The sequence below is a fragment of the Oncorhynchus gorbuscha genome, linkage group LG17, assembly GCF_021184085.1.
Source record: "Oncorhynchus gorbuscha isolate QuinsamMale2020 ecotype Even-year linkage group LG17, OgorEven_v1.0, whole genome shotgun sequence".
Classification (NCBI taxonomy): domain Eukaryota; kingdom Metazoa; phylum Chordata; class Actinopteri; order Salmoniformes; family Salmonidae; genus Oncorhynchus; species Oncorhynchus gorbuscha.
This window is the reverse complement of record NC_060189.1, coordinates 44,246,308-44,268,403: the sequence shown is the minus strand read 5'-3', so window position 1 is coordinate 44,268,403 and position 22,096 is coordinate 44,246,308. Positions and strand designations below refer to the sequence as shown.

General features: G+C 44.1%; 1 protein-coding gene across 2 annotated transcripts in view; it reads right to left on the bottom strand.

The window, feature by feature from the left end:
- Nucleotides 1-21,854, bottom strand: part of LOC124001506 (spectrin beta chain, erythrocytic-like) — a 52,480-nt gene extending 30,626 nt beyond the window's left edge. For both annotated transcript variants that reach the window (XM_046308330.1, XM_046308331.1), the window contains exons 1-2: nt 21,501-21,854; nt 6,784-7,085 (exon numbers count right to left, since the gene is read on the bottom strand). In XM_046308330.1, the coding sequence (XP_046164286.1) occupies nt 6,784-6,931 (148 nt within the window). In that variant the 5' untranslated portion in view covers nt 6,932-7,085; nt 21,501-21,854. The remainder of the gene's footprint in view (nt 1-6,783; nt 7,086-21,500) is intronic.
- Nucleotides 21,855-22,096: the final 242 nt, after the last annotated feature.

Here is a 22,096-nt window from a genome sequence, read left to right as displayed (position 1 = left end):
GAATGAGAGAAAAGTGGGATAGAGAGAAAATTATACTGGTGGGGACAAGAGAGAGATGTAAGCTTTTAAGCCTGGTCTGTAGAGACCACAATAGGAACATTTTTGACAAAAAAAAAAGAGTCCTTGCTTTTGAATCACTCAAAATGACATGTTATCATTGCTCTCACATCTATTCTCTGCATTGTCAAAATGTAACAAATCTGTCACCTTTGGCCGTGTTATATAGTCCTATATTACATAAGAGACCAGGCAGTATTGTTAAATGAGTCATGTCCCATTCTGTTTCTTGCCTGGTAAATAACAAGGAGCCTACTGCACAACATCCACGTGGTTCACCCCCACCATAATGAAAAAGTCATGACAAATAAAACGCACCATGCGCGTCCCAAATGGCCCCATATTCCCTACGTAGTGCACTACTTTTGACCAGGGCCCACACTTCTCCCATCCAGGCCAGGTCTGTATCAGTACAGGCTGAACTAAATACTACTATGTTGTTTCACATGCTGCTGCTTCCCACTGATTTCCAGCCCTATCCGCACTCTGACTCCAGCGAGCCACAGCCACAAGACACATGACTTATTGATGCTGATGGGTTTTCCCCTGTACACAGGCAGAGCCAGAGAGCCAGAGAAAGAGCCACGCTCTTAGAATAAAAGGTGTTCCCTGTCCCCATAGGAGAACCTTTTGACAAACTTTTTTGGTTCCAGGTAGAACCATTTTGGTTCAATGTAGAACCCTTTCCACAGAGGGTTCTACCTGGAACCAAAAAGGGTTACCCTGTGGGGACAGCCGAAGAACTCTTTTGGAGTGCAGAGCCAGGCTGTTTTCCCACAGTTAGCCTCCTTATATAGCTCTGAATGTGGCTAGCCCAGCAGAGAGCTGAGCTAGCCACATCTAGCAGAGTCAGCCCAGCAGAGTCAGCCCAGCAGAGTCAGCCCAGCAGAGTCAGCCCAGCATAGCCTGAGACCATAGGACGTAAAGAGGAAAGGACTGGTAGCGTTACCTGCGGGTATGTAATCTCGGTTAACCCAGAACTAAAAATCGTGGTTTATGTTTCCGTAGATGTCCACGAGAGATTAGTTTAGCTGGTACGTAGCCTCGACTTGGAATCCATAACTAAATCAACTGTGTTGACGAGCTACTCCATTCGTCATATTAATGTTTGAAGTCTGTCATGAGAGACTATAGCGGGCTCTGCCACCGCCCACGGCTCAACACAAGAGCAGAGAACACAACACACTGTAAACAAGCCAACCAATTGCTTAACCAGCGTTATTCGGGGAGTTGGGTGGACTTCATAAGGACAGGAAATGTAACTAATGTGTCAAAGTTTGTTCACTCAACAAACGTTGCTCACAGTGAGCTGGATGTATAAAAACTTGTCGAGTGAATGTTTCCCGTTGTTAGTCAACACTGAATGTTGGTTCAGCTATATGCCCAAGTGTTGAGCAAACTCACAATCCTTTCACAGCTGGTTACCTTACAACACATTGAATCAGCAAACTCTGCTCAAAGTGAGCTGAATTAGAACAAGCTTGTTGAGTAAAATGAGAAATGTATGTTTGCCCAACACCAAGCAAAACCACGGCCATCGCTATATCATATTTCTCAGCGTGCTCTATTGATTTCCACAATTGTTCGTTTCAATACCTGTGTTTTTGCGTGTACATTGATCGGTTGATTCATTTTATGCTACAGAAGCATCAGTAGCATATATTTTTCTAAACTAATCCAATCTCTTAGCAGTTTGACTTTTTGCACTCGTTACTGAGATGGCTGTTCCACTTCAGAGGCCCTTGCAGTAATCACTCTTTCATGGCAGTCATTCTCAATGCAGGTTGTGTGGGAAACTGGTCAAATGATGTATGTGGTGTAGCTAGCCACTGCATGGCTCTGAATTGTCATAAAGAGTTCTGTTTTGCACCGGGAAATATGCAAATAAGGCACAATAAATTCTCAAGTTGAATTGTATGTTCATGCAACCCAACATTCTAAGTTGAGGGAACATGCGATTCAAACTTGACAATGTGTGTTGGTTCAGCTAAAGTCATATGCCCAAATTCCCAATCCTATTGCAGCTGGTTATTGTACACTGAATGACCTTTTTCCTACAGTGCACAACACAACGAGACAACGGACAGAGCACAGCGCAACACATCTTGCAGCAGTCAAAACAGAGACAGAACAAGCCATTAACAAAACCTGGCGGAGCCCGTGGTCTAGAAGCCCGGTTCAATCCCCACGTCCACCCTTTCTACTATTCTCCCACTTGCCTATCTCACCCCCCCCCCTCACCCCCCATAGATATCCTTCTATAACCAGAATACAACCTGACAACCTGACCAGTTTAGTCCGTTGGGAAGAGTGCTGCAGGAGTCTGGGTCTGGTGTGGAGCATGGTTGATGGGAGGACAGACTGACAGAGACACCGGGGTAGCAGAGGCACCCAGCACAGCTAAGCAACACCCACCCAGGCAGTAGGGGAAATACTTTTTAATGACATCATTTCAACTCGACACAGAAGCCGCCTGAAGGAATCTGGAACAGGAGCAGGGTGAGAGGACAGAGACAAAGTAGAGGTAGAAATAAACAATGCATTGCAGACAGGTACAATGTATGACATTGTTACTCTAGCAGATACACAAAGACACACAACAGAGACAGAATGAAGTAGAGTTGGCGGAGCGCAGCACAACGGAGATATAACACACAGACAAAGACAGAAAGACGGAACACTAACAAACGCATGATGGAATAACAAAAGCATAGGTCATGAATCAATACGAGGCAGGAGAGATGATGAAGACATAAACAGAAACACTGAGAGAGAGAGAGAGAGAGAGAGAGAGAGAGAGAGAGAGAGAGAGAGAGAGAGAGAGAGAGAGAGAGAGAGAGAGAGAGAGAGAGAGAGACAGAGAGACAGAGAGAGAGAGAGACAGAGAGAGAGAGAGAGAGAGTACCAGGTTACATCATGGGTAAGAGAGTTGTGTGCATCAGCATTTGGGTGAATCCAGGGGGCTTTATTCAAAACACTCTGACTTTGAAGAGTTTCACATCTCTATAAGAATCCCCTGAGCCCATTAGACAGCAGCGGCCGGGTTAAATGTTGAAATATACCAGAGAGAATAAATGAAAGTATGTCTCTCTCTCTTTCTCTTTCCAACCTGTCCTCTTCTCTTCCTCCTCTCCTCTCTCCTCCTCCTAATGTGTTTCTGTCATCGGGGAGCTGGCTAGAACAAGCTAACGTAAATTCACAGTGACGGACAACCGCTCTCTTTGAAAATCGAATAACGGAGAGAGAGAAATGAGCAGTTAGGAGAGGAGGAGAAAGGGAAGAGAGGATGGATGGATTATTCAATAGCTGTTCAACACAGTCATCTGTGGCAAATATAAAGTTTCTGAATAGTCCCACAGCTCATCGGGAGAAAAGAAACCAAATGAATATGAATACAGCTAGTGTTTACGTTACGTCACACCACGGTGACGGCAGGCGAAAATAGTTCACGTGAAATCTGAAAGTGGCTAGTGTAACGGAGGGGTGGTAGCGCAGCTAACGAGACAATTCGGTGGACACGTAATCATACATAATCAATCCCGCTCTGATTAAATGGGAACGAAAGGTTACAACAACGGCCTGCCGTGAATGGTAGAGGGGGGGAAAGAAAAACACGGCGTGTCCTTTTTAGGAGTTTGCTCCATGAAATATTCAGATCAAACTCAGCGAACAATTGGGGCATAGCCACTGCTTCCTGGAAAATAAATAAATAAATGCACACACATTAAAAAAAGGGCCACTACAGTGGAAGCGCAGCTCTTTTCCCCCGACTCTCCAGCTCACACGACAGCAGGAACAATCAAACCACCCACATGTTCGCTTGCATCACAAGCTAGACCTCGCCATCAACCCCTCGCCCGCCTCAATCTGTCCCAAACACAGAGAGAGGGATGGGAAGGGCACACAAGGGAACGGTGCTCTCTTTTTTTTACCCACTGTGGGGTTGGAGGTGAGAGGTGGGAGGGACAAATTCCCACCACCACCACCTCAAGACTGGACCTTAACTCTGACCCTGAGCGGTGGGAATGAGAGAGGGTGGGCCGTGAACCCACCTCTACCATCACCACCCCCAGCCCCAGACTGGACCTCGACAGGAACTTGCAGCTAGTGTCCAACCCACTACCAACACCATCACCCCCAGACCAGTCTGGACACCAGGTACCTTGCAGCTGCCTGAAGCGTCCATCCAGGATGGAGTTGAAGCAGATGTTGGAGGTACTGTAGCTCAGCCACCTCGCCTTCTTGATACTCCTGCCAGAGGTGGAGGCGTAGGAGGAGGTGGTAGGGGGCAGAGCGGGGCGCGGGAGAGAGGGGGCATGACGCTGCTGACGCCTGGCGGGGGTACAGTTGGAGGAGGACGAGGAGGAAGAGGAGATGGGGGAGAGACCCAGACCCAGTCTCAGAGGATGAGGTGCTCCAGATCCTGTCTTGGATATAACCCGGAGGGTTCCATTCCTCTCAGGCTGGTTCTCTGGCTCCTGCCTGGTCCTCCCATCGCCCTTAGCTTCCCTCCTCAGGGCTCTGTGGATGGGTGGGGTGCTCCGGCTGCGGCTACTGCTGCTCAGAGTTGCCCGGAGCGGGGTCTCTCTTCCTGGGGTGATGGCTCTGTCCCTGGTGGCCTCTCTGTAACTGTCCCTGTCCCTCCCTAGCGCCACTCCACTGGATCGGAGGTCTGTGGAGGTCTCTCTGTTGAATTCCCGGGTCACCCTGGTCTTCAGGCTGATCTTCACCTCTCGGAGCCGAGGCTGAGTGACGGCACGCAACAGACATGGAGACGGGCTGCTCATCTTGAGTCCTGACCCCAACAATGGAGGGAGTCTGCAGGACCTGGAGTATGGAGCTGGGAGAGATGCTCAGCTCAGCAGCACTCCACTTCTCTCCTCTTCTCTCTCACGCTCTCTCACTCTGTCCTCTTCTCCTGTTCCCTCTACCTCTCCCATATGACTCTCTCCTGTTCCCACCCCTCTCTCTCTCTCCCCTCTCTCTCTCTCTCTCTCTCTCTCTCTCTCTCTCTCAGCTCAACTCGGAGTGGTTCTTTCTCCAGCGCACCAGCCATGCATACAATATGTTCCAGGCTGCACACAAGTGTTCCTGACAAGGCTGTGCACCCCCCCCCTGGCTAAATGGGACGTGTAGGTTGGAGGGCTTATCCTTTGCACATGCCTCAGTGATCATACATTTTAAACAGTGGGTGAACACCTTCATCACAGTGGATCATACAAGGCATTCCCAACCTGAATTTTAGAAGGTTATGACTTTGGATGTAGAGTCGATGTTTGTTGTAGGGTCTAACATGTTGTGTCATGTAAGTGTAATCTCATTATGAACAGCTCAGACAGTAGATGTAGCTCACACTTGGTTTGTCCACCAGCTGGAAATCAACACTGATGTGTAAGAGCTACTACTTCCTCTTTCCATTGCCTACCTCGTTCTCTCTCTCCCTCCACTCTCTCTTTCATTCTCTCCCTCCCTCGCTCTTTCTCTCGCATTCTCTCTTTCACCCCCCCCCCCTCTCTGTCTGTGACAGGACACTGATTGCATTACAGAGACATCAGTGCAGTAACACAACACACCAGCTAGCTACACTCTTAGAGAATAAGGTGCTAAAAGGGTTGTTTGGTTGTCGCCATAGGAGAACCCTTTGAAGAACCATTTTGGCTCCAGGTAGAACCTATTTGGTTCGGGCCTCCCGAGTGGCGCAGCCGTCTAAGGCACTGTGTCTCAGTGCAAGAGGCGTCACTACAGATCCGGGTTCTATCCCGCTGACACGGTCGCCAGTTGGACGGTGTTTCCTCCGACCACATTGGCGCGACTGGATTGCGGGTTCTGCGAGCAGTGTGTCAGGAAGCAGTGCGGCTTGGCGGGGTCGTGTTTCTGGAGGACGCATGGCTCTTGAACTTCGCCTCTCCCGAGTCCGTACGGGAGTTGCAGCGATGGGACAAGACTGCAACTACCAATTGGATATCGCGAAATTGGGGAGAAAAAAAGGGGTCAAAAAATTGTGGGAAGCCTGAGCCTTATCCAAAATGGCACCCTATTTCCATATAGTGCAATACTTTTGACCAGAGCCAATGGGTCCTGGTCAAAATGGCGCAATAAATAGGGAAACGTGGTGCCATTTGGGACTCACACGGGAGGGCAGCTGTCCACATCGCTCACACTGGAGCATTCTGGGAATGTGCAAATGATCCCAGCAACTTTAGGGGTGTGTATGTGTGTGTGTGTGTGGGGGGGGGGGGGGGGGGGGGGTAAGAGAGACTGTACGTATGATAAGTCTCAACTGCTCTGCTGGGAGTGTGTGTGGCTGACAGCTAAACTCAGACATGATGATACAAGGCTCAAAGCTATCAGGTAGACTTATTAAGCATACTGCACAGCATAAACAAGCCTAGATAGTATTCTGCCACTGCCATCTTTCATGTTTTCTTATATGGACAGAATATAGACATTGAAATAGATGAGACATATGGATGGAAATGGAAATACAAGGAGTGGTGGGACTAACATTTGATCCCATGCAGACATGCACTGTAAGCAGTGGTACTAGCTGCTGGTGGCTAGCTAGACCATCCCCAGGCATAGCGTTTTGCCAAGAGGCTGATTCATATAATAGCTGATTCCAAGAGACAGTAGGTGACAGAGAACGACCCATAAGGGAAAAACACCCCAATAACACAACCCAGCCCACATCAGAGCCCTAGGTCTCCCCTCCCAGCTCCAACTCACCTGTTAGGGTTTTGATGCGTGACCTCTCAAACAGCCGTACAGAGCTCTTGTCGTTGTCCAGCTCCTCTTCCAGCAGCTCGAAGCGCGTGTTGATGCGGCTATACTGCTGAGTGATCTCCACGTTGTCGAAGTCCGTGGCGGACGTCATGGCAGCAGCCAGCCTGGCGGTGGGACGGGGGCCGTTGGCTGGGGTGAGGTAATTGGGGGCCGGGGACAGCCTCAGCTGCTCTGGGAGGGGAGGATGAGGAGGAGGAGTGGAGGAGGGAGAGATACAGTAGAATGGACCTCACACAGCAGGACGTCTGAAAGAAGGAGAAATAAAGAGCTATTAGCATTGATGTTTTTTCCATCTTTGATTCACAGACACATGTGTGGAGACAGGGTTTTCTATCAAAGGTCAATGGCTGTATTATGTTCTGGGTATGATATCTGTATTATGTTATGGGTAGAATATCTGTATTATGTTATGGGTATGATATCTGTATTATGTTCTGGGTAGGATATCTGTATTATGTTATGGGTAGAATATCTGTATTATGTTATGGGTATGATAGTTGTATTATGTTATGGGTACAATAGTTGTATTATGTTATGGGTATGAAATCTGTATTATGTTATGGGTATGATATCTGTATTATGTTATGGGTAGGATAGTTGTATTATGTTATGGGTAGGATAGTTGTATTATGTTATGGGTATGATATCTGTATTATGTTATGGGTATGATATCTGTATTATGTTATGGGTATGATATCTGTATTATGTTATGGGTAGAATAGTTGTATTATGTTATGGGTATGATATCTGTATTATGTTATGGGTATGATATCTGTATTATGTTATGGGTATGATATCTGTATTATGTTATGGGTAGGATAGTTGTATTATGTTATGGGTATGATATCTGTATTATGTTATGGGTATGATATCTGTATTATGTTATGGGTAGGATATCTGTAATATGTTATGGGTAGGATAGTTGTATTATGTTATGGGTAGGATAGTTGTATTATGTTATGGGTAGGATAGTTGTATTATGTTATGGGTAGGATAGTTGTATTATGTTATGGGTAGGATAGTTGTATTATGTTATGGGTAGGATAGTTGTATTATGTTATGGGTAGAATAGTTGTATTATGTTATGGGTATGATATCTGTAATATGTTATGGGTAGAATAGTTGTATTATGTTATGGGTAGAATAGTTGTATTATGTTATGGGTAGAATAGTTGTATTATGTTATGGGTATGATATCTGTATTATGTTATGGGTAGGATAGTTGTATTATGTTATGGGTATGATATCTGTAATATGTTATGGGTATGATATCTGTAATATGTTATGGGTATGATATCTGTAATATGTTATGGGTATGATATCTGTAATATGTTATGGGTATGATATCTGTAATATGTTATGGGTATGATATCTGTATTATGTTATGGGTAGGATAGTTGTAATATGTTATGGGTATGATATCTGTATTATGTTATGGGTAGGATAGTTGTATTATGTGTATGCATAAAACAAAATAAAGAACCCAGAAGACTACCTGTTTATGTGTTGTGCATATGTTGTCTGTCAATGGTTATTCTTACTTGTTTTGTACACCAGAGGGCACTATATGTTGGGGTCATGGGTCACTGGTCAGTGTGTGTATATAGGTAGCACAGGTGACCAGGAAGTGTTTGCACAGGTGAGAGGAGAGCACATATAGTTGTTGCCGTATCACAGATATAGGCTTTTAGAATGCATCTCTCTCTGCACCTCTTCTATAGGAATATGTGTTTTGGAGCTATTTATATTTTATATACCCCCAATAAATGAGAATTTCACCCAGATAGAGTAACGTTTGGAAAGTTGATTTTTGCGGACGTGTTATGGACAGCTCTCTCCTGTGCCAGTGGCTTTTCATAGGGAATCACCACTACATGAAGTCTTGCTCAAATATACTAGTGGCAAGTAGTCTAGCGGTTAAGAGCGTTTGGCCAGTAACTGAAATGTTGCTTGGTTGAATCCCTGAGCCAATTAGGTGAAACAAATCTGCCGATGTGCCCTTGAGCAAGGCACTTAACACTAATTGCTACTGTAAGTCACTCTGGATAAGAGTGTCTGTTAAATGATGTTAGGGAAGAGAGAGAAATGGAAACACAAAAACACCTCCCTTAGTATTTAGTATAAAAAAAGACTGCCTGTCCAAAATCTACAATTTCAAACAAAAATATACAGACTAAAGGAAGACATCAAACTGTTCTGAATGTAAAGCAAAAATTCCAAGAGAAGAAATGCTGTAACATACATCCTAGGAATGTATACTATTTTGTTTACAATATTTTGCTGCTATTTAGGAATCACAAGTAGTTCCCTTCACTCCTCAACTCACTCATCCCTCATCAGCCGTGGCCATTTTGAGCCTGACATATCCCCCAACCGTCACAGAGTGGGGTGTGTGTGTGTGTGGAAAGGCGGGTAAAGGTTAGCCACCAAGATAGCTCTATCTTAGTGCACCGTGCCGCTCTTATCACCCCACACAAGGGAAGGGCAACCCCCTATCTGTCTCTACTGGGGAACTTTATGAATGTTACGCACAAACCGCCTTCCTGTGATGCTGTACGGTCAACGTTTCAACTGTAAATGTGGGTCTGTGTGTTTCTGCTGGCTACATCTGGTTTCATGTTAGTGTGGCTGGGAGGCAGGTCGCCTAACAGTAACAGAAAGGTCAATGGTTTGAATCCCTGAGCTGACTCGGCAACACAAAAAAAAATGGGTTGATGTGCCCTTGAGCAAGGCACTTAACCCTACTTGCTCTGGATAGGAGTGTCTGCTAAATATTGTATGGGAATGTGTCTGTACAGTCCAATGAATATGGGAGAGAGTCCTTGTGTGGTGTTCTCCTGTCGTGCAGAAATACTAGATATTAGTACTAGAGAGTCATAATTCAATGCAAATCACAGATATTGTAACTCGTTATGTTTACAATGTGGCCGGCGCCCGACTTGAGCTATGCACGTGCAGCTTGAACCTTCACATAAATCATACACTGAAGTCAACGGGGATTTGGGAGAAAGTTAGTTTTATAACACACAGGCTTTATGTTCCTATTCTTATCTTTGATGATTTCTTATTGTTGCTGCACTTATCGAGAAGGAGCCTGCGAGTAAGCATTTTATTGGACGGTGAATACCATTGTTTATCCTGCACACGCGACTAAAATAATCAAACTTGAAACTTGAAACATACTGTGTCTCAAGGATTCAGCCCAACCCGGCATGATTACTTTGAGTTCTACTCACAAGTTCAGAGGTGTGAGATACAGTCACACTATGCACATTACCTCTCCCCTCCCCTTACACGACAAAGTCAACCTCTGGTTTTAAGGAGATAAAAGGATGACTGGTTCTTTTCCATTCAGAGAAGGGGCCCTGGTTGTGGTTACGTTAGTATACAGTTTTGTTAGTCCCGGTGGATCGAGACTCAGTTTAGCCTTTATAAATCATAATAAAAAAGAGGGAGGATCGTAGAACAGCACTTCCTTTTTTTATTTGTATTTTTTATTTCACCTCTATTTAACCAGGTAAGACCCACTGAGGTTAAGAACCTCTTTTGCGAGGGCGACCTGGCAAGAAGGCAAAACAGGGAAATGGCAGCATGTCCATAAAATATTACCAATAGAAAACATACAAAATACACACAAAAGACAAAGTGTCACAAGTTACAAATACACTTGAATATTACAAACAGCTGCAGATGTCACAAACAGTGTTGTCAATCAGAGTCTTAAAAACAGGCAAGGACTAACTCCCTAATTTCACTAACTATCTTTTGAAGCATGGTCCAGGATGACCATCTCAGTTCGAGCCGTAGGAACCGACAGGGACAACAGCGACTGTGAGCGAAGACTGTATTGAGTGACTGATCTGCTCGGTAAGGAACAGAGATACTCTTAAGGCGCTTTGTGAATTCAGGCCCAGGTCTCCCTCCTCCTCATCTCTGTATCAGTCCCGTGCAGGGGGATGTTATCAGACATAACCCTACCTCCACCCACTGACTAGCAGCACAGGGGATCCCCTTATCACCGCACACACAACCTGGGCTAGCTCCAACAGAGCAGGCATGTCCCTACACTATGTGACGTGCATGTCTGCTGACACCATTAAATCCACTAGCCTAACTGCATGAAACCCAGGACGCCATGTTGCTCTGGGCCAAACTGACAACAGGAGCATGTCATGGCATAGCCTCTCTGGATTCTACATGGCTTGGACAAAGACTACCGCTTCACTGAACTGGCAGCCTCTACCCAGGCACAGCTTAGTTCAGGTGGAGGCAGAAACCGTAGCCCCATTACAGTCCTCACCAATTATTATATCAAAAACACCAGCTGGGTACATTCAGCAAGATACGTCTTTCAATCAATCATCCCGATTGAACAGTGATTAGACCGCCTATTCAAACCTTTTCAAATGAATTTCATGATAGCTAGAGAGGGGAATGGAAATACAAAAACACCTCCCTGTGTGTAAAATATAAAGGCTAACGCAAAACAACCGAGCAGGAACCATGGCAACTAAACTAGAGAACACAGCCAGCCGATGTTCCATCTGTAATCCTCGAGATTTTCTGAGTAGCATGGAAAGTGGCGAGGGAGAAAGGAGAGATGGCAGATGGGGTGTGGCTAGGAGGACTAGCGACTCAACGTGTGGGAGAGTGTAACAGCAACAGCTGGAGTGAGGTCTTGTGTCACATCGCGTCTTCGCACGGTGAAAATCTGGTAGAGGCAAACACATAGTACCGTGTTTTCAGACACAAATGAAGCCTCTAGTACTGCACTAATACGCATACGTATTCAGATGCTTTTTTAGTGCAGAACTAGGCTTAACCTGTGCCAGGGAAGCTGCCCCACAGTGAATAAAGAAAAAGCTATGTCAAAGAGTGTGACAGAGAGAGACAGGAGGGGCAACCATCTACCTTGCTCCCCTACACTCGGGGGACGGTCTGAGATCTGTCATTCCTGCTTCGGATAGATTGTTCATACCTATAGATTGTCCTCTAATGCACAACTATACCTGCCACACAGACAGAGACAACACTACACCATGTACTTTTCATAGACACTACCACAACATAGCAATCTACACATAAAAAGATCCCACTGGGCACAGACGTCAGTTCAATGTCTATTTTCGATTTACATTTGAGTTGTCATGAATTCAACGTGAAATCAACAACAAAAAATGTCACCATGACATTTGATTTGGGTCCAAAAAATCTGCACATTTAAATTAGGGGGTTGAAATTACGTTGCTGGTTTGAATTCCTGAGCTGACTAGGTGAAAACTGTTGATGTGCCCTTAAGCAAGGTACTTCACCTTACTTGCTCTGAATAAGAGTGTCTAATAAAAATCACTGAAACGCAATGGTCAAGTGGCTTCATGTTGATTTTAATATTGAGTTAAACCCTCATTCATTTAGGATATGAACATGACAGTATATTATATTACTATACCATTTGTAGCCTACTAGAATGGCAATACTAAACCCTGTTTGGACCGCCATAACACGTGAGTTTGATCTTGGGAGAGGTTAGGGACAGTATTGGCTGTTCCAAAATAGGGGAGGGTTGTCAAACTTCTGGGGGGCTTTGGGGAGGGTTGTCAAACTTCTGGGGGACTTTGGGGAGGGTTGTATGGTTTTTTATTGGGCACAGGGGAGGGTAGAGAGTTTTCTCCCAGGTTTGCATTCGCTCTTTTGCAGGTTGTACTATATCATTCCTTCCATCCTAGCCAAATGTCTTCATCTGCTTCCATGCGCCTCCCCCATATCAAGGTGTTTTGGTACTACCCTCATGTGCCTCCCCCATATCAAGGTGTTTTGGTACTACCCTCATGCGCCTCCCCCATATCAAGGTGTTTTGGTACTACCCTCATGTGCCTCCCCCATATCAAGGTGTTTTGGTACTACCCTCATGCGCCTCCCCCATATCAAGGTGTTTTGGTACTACCCTCATGTGCCTCCCCCATATCAAGGTGTTTTGGTACTACCCTCATGTGCCTCCCCCATATCAAGGTGTTTTGGTACTACCCTCATGCGCCTCCCCATATCAAGGTGTTTTGGTACTACCCTCATGCGCCTCCCCCATATCAAGGTGTTTTGGTACTACCCTCATGCGCCTCCCCCATATCAAGGTGTTTTGGTACTACCCTCATGCACCTCCCCCATATCAAGGTGTTTTGGTACTACCCTCATGCGCCTCCCCCATATCAAGGTGTTTTGGTACTACCCTCATGCGCCTCCCCCATATCAAGGTGTTTTGGTACTACCCTCATGCGCCACATTTTTCTGCGCGGTAACTTTTACTATACCACAGGTCAACATAGTCTACCAGTCTGTCTGTCCTGCCCACTATCCACTATTAATAGTGACAATAGTGGTAGGTGGACCATTTGTACATATTTGCAATAGGCTATTAGCAATCATACCACACGTGAAAGCATTCAAAGCTGCATCAATTTTCAATATGAATCCACAATAACAACTATGAATAGCTGATAGGCAGTGGAGAGGCCAGGTGCATCACTGTGCATGAAAGAACAGTGAAGACATGAGACACGCAGCTGGAAATGGTCCCCTATTGGATCTTGTTTAGAGACAATACAGGCAGAGCAAGCATTAAGCCTCCTCTCCAATACGAGGGCTTTTCCTCGCGCACCTAGAACGCTTCAATATAGCCTAGATATTGGTCATTTGAAATGTGTTACACTGTATATGTGGCATAAACACAACCAGTCACCATGTTTTCAATCTGATTTGTCTACTTTAAAAGTCTCCTCTGGGCATACGCACATTCGTCCAAAATATCATTCCAGCATCCTCAAAATGGCTTGATATCAACCAGGTCTCCATCCGACCTTTTTATGCAAGTAAAGTACATTTTGGATTAAAAAATGTCACCACATCCTGGGAAAGAATGCAGTTTATCAGGCCAGAGTTTCCCAAACTCAGTCCTGTCCCCCTGGGTGCACGTTTTGTTTCCCCCTGGGTGTACGTTTTGTTTCCCCCTGGGTGTACGTTTTGTTTCCTCCTGGGTGCACGTTTTGTTTCCCCCACGTTTTGTTTCATTTTGTTTCCTCCTGGGTGTATGTTTTGGGTGTACGTTTTGTTTTACGTTTTGTTTCCTCCTGGGTGCACGTTTTGTTTCCCCCTGGGTGTACGTTTTGTTTCCCCCTGGGTGCACATTTTGTTTCCTCCTGGGTGTATGTTTTGTTTCCTCCTGTGTGTACGTTTTGTTTCCCCCTGGGTGTACGTTTTGTTTCCTCCTGGGTGCACGTTTTGTTTCCTCCTGGGTGCACGTTTTGTTTCCCCCTGGGTGCACGTTTTGTTTCCCCCTGGGTGCACGTTTTGTTTCTCCCTGGGTGCACGTTTTGTTTCCTCCTGTGTGTACGTTTTGTTTCCTCATGGGTGCACGTTTTGTTTCCTCCTGGGTGTACGTTTTGTTTCCTCCTGTGTGTACGTTTTGTTTCCCCTGTGTGCACGTTTTGTTTCCTCATGGGTGCACGTTTAGTTTCCTCCTTTACGTTTTGTTTTCCCGTTTTGTTTCCTGGGTTTTGTTTCCTCATGGGTGCACGTTTAGTTTCCTCCGTTTTGTTTCCTCCTGTTTTGTTTCCTCCTGGGTGCACGTTTTGTTTCCTCCTTGCACGTTTTGTTTCCCTCTGGGTGCACGTTTTGTTTCTCCCGCACTTTGTTTCCTCCTGGGTTTTGTTTCCTCCTGTGTGTACGTTTTGTTTCCCCTGTGTGCACGTTTTGTTTCCTCATGGGTGCACGTTTAGTTTCCTCCTGGGTGTACGTTTTGTTTCCTCCTGTGTGTACGTTTCGTTTCCCTCTGGGTGCACGCTTTGTTTCCTCCTGGGTGCACATTTTGTTTCCACCTGGGTGCACATTTTGGTTTAATACCCTAGCACTACACAGCTGATTCAAATTACCAACTCAGCATCAAGCTTTGATTATTTGAGTCAGCTGTGTGGTGCTAGGGCAAAAACCAAAATGTGCACCCAGGGAGGGCCTCAGGACCAAGTTTGGGAAACCTTGTATTAGGCTACATGTTAAATAATGATGAACTTCACAGGGTGGTAAAAGTGCATGGGGATGATCTTGATGCTCCATTCAATAAATATTGAGGGTCTTATACTTGTGACATGTTGATTGGCTGCCATTTGACAAATTAAAACAATCTCTCAATTTTGTCCCTAATAATCTTTTTCTGTTGGCTATTTCCACACTGTATCCTCGAGCTATTGGCTAGAGCGCAAGTGGCAATACCAGGCCACAATCGCTATACCTACGCAACATCTTTAGTGACAAAACCATCAGTTGGCCAAGAGTGGAAACCTAGAGCCCCTAAAGCAGAGATCATCAACTAGATTTAGAAGCCCAAACATATAGCATTTGTTACTAAAACGTCATCATAATTTCAAACATTTGCATAAGTTAACATCTCCTTATTATGTGTGGGAATACTTGGGGAAAGAGTTCCAAAATCAAAATCAATTGGAGCTGACTTCCTTGTGTTTTTAGTGTTTTATCCAACAATGAAGAATAAAAATAAACACAAATGAATAAACATTAAAAACATTTGCCCAGAAAACTTGGGGGGGGGCAAATAAAACTAATTGGCCTGTGGGCTGCAAGTTGGGGAACCCGAAAGACTGTGGAAAAAAGAATAGTATTAATTGAACTTGGTCTAAACCACAGAATTATCACTGACTCAGCCCCCAGGTACCTATCCAACAAAACATGTATTTGTTAGTGTCCAAATCAAATCAAATTGTATTTGTCACATGCGCCCGAATACAACAGGTGTAAACCTTACAGTGAAATGCTTACTTACAAGCCCTTAACCAACAGTGGAGCTTTAAGAAAATACCTAAGAGACTCTAATATTCACTGTTTTAAATATGCGTCTATCTGGTAGGAATACATTGTTAAATACCTGCGCTTTTGAGTGGAACAAAGTACCACAGCAACTCAAAGCCATACCAACCATAACCACTTTTTAAGATAAGGTCAAAAGCTGCCTTATGTGTGAACAGTATATATTTTTGGGATTGTTTCTCTGTAATATGTCTGTATATCTATGTCATTTATATGTAGTTATATACAAAACAAGATAGGGACCAGAAGATCCTGACTTTATTGCGCAATCATGGTAACTTTTAAAAATCGTTGTAATGTGTGTATATACAGTGCATTCGGATACTATTTACACCCTTTGACTTTTTCCACATTTGATTACGTTACAGACTTATTATAAAATGTATTAAATAGTTTGTTTTACCTCATCGATCTAAACACAGTACCACATAATGACAAAGCAAAAACAGGTTTTTTTTTGAAATGTTTGCAAATGTACTAAAAATACAATTCTGAAATATCACATTTACATTCAGTACCAGTCAAAAGTTTGGACACACCTACTCATTCAAGGGTTTTTCTTTTTAAAATTATTTTCTACATTGTAGAATAATAGTGAAGACATCTATGAAATAACACATATGGAATCTTGTAGTAAACAAAAAAGTGTTAAACAAATCAAAATATATTTTATATTTGAGATTCTTCAAAGTAGCACCCTTTACATTGATGACAGCTTTGCACACTTTTGTCGTTCTCTCAACCAGCTTCATGAGGTAGGCACCTCAATGCGTTTAAATTAACAGATGTGCCTTGTTAAAAGTTAATTGGTGAAATTTCTTCCCTTCTTAATGTGTTTGAGCCAATCAGCTGTGTTGTGACAAGGTAATGGTGGTACACAGAAAATAACCCTATTTGGTAAAAGACCAAGTCCATAATATGGCAAGAACAGCTCAAATAAGCAAAGAGAAACAACAGTCCATCATTAATTTAAGACAGTCATTCCGGAAAATGTCAAGAAGTTTCTTCAAGTGCAGTCGCAAAAACCATCATTCACTATGATGAAACTGGCTCTCATGAGGACCGCCACAGGAAAGGAAGACCCAGAGTTACCTCTGCTGCAGAGGATAAGTTCTTAAGCGTTAGCAGCCTCATAAATCGGTAATTAACTGCACCTCAGATTGCAGCCTAAATAAATGCTTCACAGAGTTCAAGTAACAGACACATCTCACCATCAACTGTGCAGAGAAGACTACGCGAACCAGGCCTTCATGGTCAAATTGCTGCAAAGAAACCACTACTAAAGAGAATCTGTTCTTTGGTGTGATAAGTCAAAATGTTCGATTTTTGGTTCCAACCGCCGTGTCTTTGTGAGACGCAGATTAGGTGAAAGGATGATCTCCGCATGTGTGGTTCCCACCGTTAAGCATGGATGAGGTGTGGTGGTGCTTTGCTGGTGACACTGTCAGTGATTTATTTAGATTTCAAGGCACACTTAACCACCACGGCTAACACAGCATTCTGCAGCGATATGCCATCCCATCTGGTTTGCACTTAGTTGTACTATCATTTAATTTTCAACAGGACAATGACCCCAAAACACTTCCAGGATGTGTAAAGGCTATTTAAACAAGAAGGAGAGTGATGGAGGGCTGCATCAGATGAACTGTGTGAATTTAAGGATGCTCCCTCTAATTCTCTCTCTCGCTTTCTCTTTTTCTTCTCTCTGAGGACCCGAGCCCTAGGTGACTCCTTGCTGTCCCCAGTCCACCTGGTTGTGCTGCTGCTCCAGTTTCAACTGTTCTGCCTGCGGCTGTGGAACCCTGACCTGTACACCGAACGTGCTACCTTGTCCCTGACCTGCTGTTTTCGACTCTCTCTACCGCACCTGCTGTCTCTAACACTGAATGATAGGCTATGAAAAGCCAACTGACATTTACTCCTGAGGTGCTGACCTGTTGCATCCTCTACAACCACTGTCATTATTATTATTGGACCCTGCTGGTCATCTATGAACGGTTGAACATCTTGGCCATGTACTGTTATAATCTCCACCCGGCACAACCAGAAGATGACTGGCCACCCCTCAAAGCCTGGTTCCTCTCTAGGTTTCTTCCTAGGGAGTTTTTCCTAGCCATGGTGCTTCTACATCTGCATTGCTTGCTGTTTGGGGTTTTAAGATGGGTTTCTGTATAGCACTTTGTGACATTGGCTGATGCAAAAAGGGCTTTATAAATACATTTGATTGCTTGATTGATTGATGAACTGGCCTCCACAATCACCCAACCTCAACCTAATTGAGATGGTTTGGTATGAGTTGGACCGCAGTGTGAAGAAAAAGCAGCCCACAACTGCTCAGCATATGTGGGAACTCCTTCAAGACAGTTGAATTCCAATGCCAAGAGTGTGCAAAGCTGTCATCAAGGCAAAGTGTGGCTACTTTGAAGAATCTCAAATATATACAAAAAAATATTTGTTTAACACTTTTTTGGTTACTACATGATTCCATGTGTTGTTTCATAGCTTTGATGTCGTCACTATTATTCTACAATTTAGAAAATAGTAAAAACATAAACAAAACCCTTGAATGAGTAGGGTGTCCAAACTTTTGACTGGTACTGTAAGTATTCAGACCTTATACAAAATTGTTTGTTGAAGCACCTTTGGCAGCGATTACAGCCTCGAGTCTTCTTGGGTATGACACTACAAGCTTGGCACACTTGTATTTGGGGAATTTTTCCCATTCTTCTCTGCAGATCCTCTCAAGCTCTGTCAGGTTGGATGGGGTTCATTGCTGCACAGTTATTTTCAGGTCTCTCCAGAGATGTTCGATAGGGTTCAAGTCCGGGCTCTGGCTGGGCGACTCAAGGACATTCAGAGACTTGTCCTGCAGCCACTTCTGCGTAGTCTAGGCTGTGTGCTTAGGGTCATTGTCCTGTTGGAAGGTGAACCGTCACCCAGCTCTGGAGCAGCCGTTCATGTTTGTCACATCCTGACCTTAGTTCCTTTTTTATGTCTCTATTTTGGTTTGGTCAGGGCGTGAGTTGGGGTGGGCATTCTATGATTTGTTCTTTGTTTTGTATTTCTGTGTTTGGCCTGGTATGGTTCCCAATCAGATGCAGCTGTCTATCGTTGTCTCTGATTGAGAACCATACTTAGGTAGCCACCTGTGTTTTGTGGGTAATTATTTTTCCGTGTGTGTTTGTGTGCACCTCGGTTGCATCACGTTCTTTGCTGTTTACCTGTTTATTTTTTGGTTGTTTCAGTTTCACTTTCATTAAAAGATGTGGAACTACATGCACACTGCGCTTTAGTCGATTTATGACAGGGAGTTTCAGGATAGCGAGCGTAACAATGTTTCCCTCGATCCTGACTGGTCTCCCAGTCACTGGCGCTGAAAAACATCCCTGCAGCATGATGCTGCCACAACTATGCTTCACTGTTAGGGATGGTGCCAGGTTTCCTCCAGACGTGACGCTTGGCATTCAGGCTTAAGAGTTCAATCTTGGTTTCATCAAACCAGAGAATCTTGCTTTTCGTGGTCTGAGAGTCATTTAGGTGCCTTTTGGCAAACTCCAAACGGGCTGTTGTGCCTTTTACTGAGGAGTGGCTTCAGTCTGGCAACTCTACCATAAAGGCCTTATTGGTGGAGTGCTACCAAGATGGTTGTCCTTCTGGAAGATTCTCCTATCTCCACAGAGAAACTCTGGAGCTCTGTCAAAGTGACCATCGGGTTTTTGGTCACCTCCATGACCAAGGCCCTTCTCCCCCAATTGTTCAGTTTGGCCGGACGGCCAGTTCTAGGAAGAGTCATGGTGGTTGCAAACTTCTCCCATTTAAGAATGATGGAGGCTACTGTGTTCTGGGAGACCTTCAATGCTGCAGAAATATTTTGGTACCCTTCCCCAGATCTGTGCCTCGACACAATCCTGTCTCAGCGCTCTACAGACAATTCCTTCAACCTCATGGCTTGGTTTTTACTCTGACATGCACTGTCAAATGTGGGCACTAATAAAGACAGGTGTGTCACTTTCCAAATCATGTTCAATCAATTGAATTTACCACAGGTGGACTCCAATCAAGTTGTAGAAACATCTCAATGATGATCAATGAAAACAGGATGCACCTGAGCTCAATTTCGAGTCTCATAGCAAGTACTTTTGTAAATAAGGTATTTCTGTTTTTTAATTTGAATAAATTAGCAAAAGATTCTAAAAAATGTTTCGCTTAGTCATTATTGGGTATTGTGTGTAGATTCATGAGGACATTTTTTATTTAATACATTTTTAACTGACAAATTACATCTATCAATCTAAACTGTGTAGCAGACATTTGATGAATGGAAAGAGACATCTGTTACAAAACACCAAAAAGTTTAATGACATTCATAGATTGTCAAGCCATGCCTTCTGTACTGGGTAGGCCTACAAGGTAGGGAGGGATGTATTTTCTGTTTGCCGAGATTGACATAGTCTATTTATTGTGGTGTTGAAAACGTAAACCATTATATTAAAGCGCCCGAAGTCGGTACACTTTGCTGATTGATTGTGTGGTGCATTGGCACAGAAACCTGTTGGTGAAAGAAATTGTTATATAGTTATGAATAGGCATAAAAATGTTGAAAATCTAATTTCCCCCTAGCTGGTCATTGTGTGCAGCTGGCTCTGATCATAGTGTAGGCCTAATGAAACAGGCAGGGAGAGTGAGCTCGTCGGTGGTGGTGATCCGCGAAACCTCAACTTTCTGGCTGGTAGCCCTGCGTGGCACCGACTGCGCCACAAAAGCATGCTGGTGTGGCCTATATCCACCTTTATAAACACACGGTTATTATTTGTGGTCGTCAATATTATTTTTAGTTAATTCTATGATGGGGAGGGTGTGCAATTATTTTACACTACAAGGGGAGGGTCATGTGAAAATATAATTTATGTTGGGATTGCATTTTTTATGACACCTTGAGTTGGTATGGAAATAGTTTTTTGCCTCAATACTGCCTCCCGCTCATGTAGAGTAGAGTGCATCATGTAAGTAAAAGTATATAACAGTTACATACTCCTAGTGTGGAGAGGAGCACCCAGTCTGTATATTCTTGCAGCAACCGAATTGCCCTTTAAGGAAATAAAATATATATTATATTTTATTATATTATTCTCCATGTGCCAAAGGCAAGGAGTGGAGAGAGCTCTATGTGGCCTTGTGTTGGAAGAGGATAAGTAGTATCCCTCCAGCAGTCAACAATTTTGAGACAATATTTTCGTCTTCATCTCTCTCCCCTCTCTTTGAAAACGATGTAATGTTTCCAATAACACTAGAAAGGATGGGCAGCAAGCGAAGCGCCCTTTGGATTTCTGTCAGCAGAAGCGCGCAGAATATGCATCAAGACCGTTATGACCCCGCATAGCGCGCGCGCCAAAAGTTCACCTAAACACCCGCCTACTTGCCGATTATCGAATTAAATCATTTCAAAGTTAAAATGATAAAATCTGAATAATATGTGTGTCAGAACAATAAGCAAGAAATACAAAACTGAAATGTAGCCAATGCTACAACAGTTTATCCATCGTGGTATTTGAAAGGAAGGGAATGTCCTTCAGCAAGTTTTGCATTGAGCAACAACAGGTGGTAAGCAAAATGTGCCTTTGGTGTCTACATTTAGAAATGAATCGCACCGAAAGACCACTATGTCAATAAATATATTTGTAAACAGTATTCTCAATAATAATCTAACACATAACCATTATCATTTTAAGAATGTAAATAGTTCACCTGTATGAATTTACATGAAACGTTTCGCTGTCAAAGAAACTCACCTTTGCTTGATTTAATCCTGTAGGAAAATATACACTTTCTGATGTCCCTCGAATTAAAAGCCAATTATAATCCCATTGAAGCTTCCCACCGGTACTGGTCACGGCCGTGGACTCCGCACAGAGGGAATGGTCTTGGAGAGCCAGAGGGGCAAGGTGGAGAAAGGGGTTGTAAATATTGCGGTCCAAAAGCTGCGGCCGCGCACACAGCACGCTCATTCCTCATTTCCGTTAGCCAGTGAGCCATCGTTTGACCCATCCAATGTGTTAAAAATAAAGTAGACGCATCTAGTACATGATCTCTGTGCGCAGGGGACAGACATTCCTGTCATGAGCTGGTGACTTTAAATGGCAGCTATAGACACACTTCTGTGTGGTGGGGTGCGCCCCCTCCCCTCCTCTCACCGCCTGGCTGTCGGTCTGGTCTAATTGGAACACATAACAACCTCCGCCCCCGCCAGAAATGTCACCTCCACTACTCTGCTCCCACCGGGTCCTCATTCAAACAAGCCAGTGCTACACTCCAGCAAGCTATAGCAGTGTACCTACAGTGTAGACGCTCCACTATTTAATGTAATGATTCATTGATTGTGGTCAAA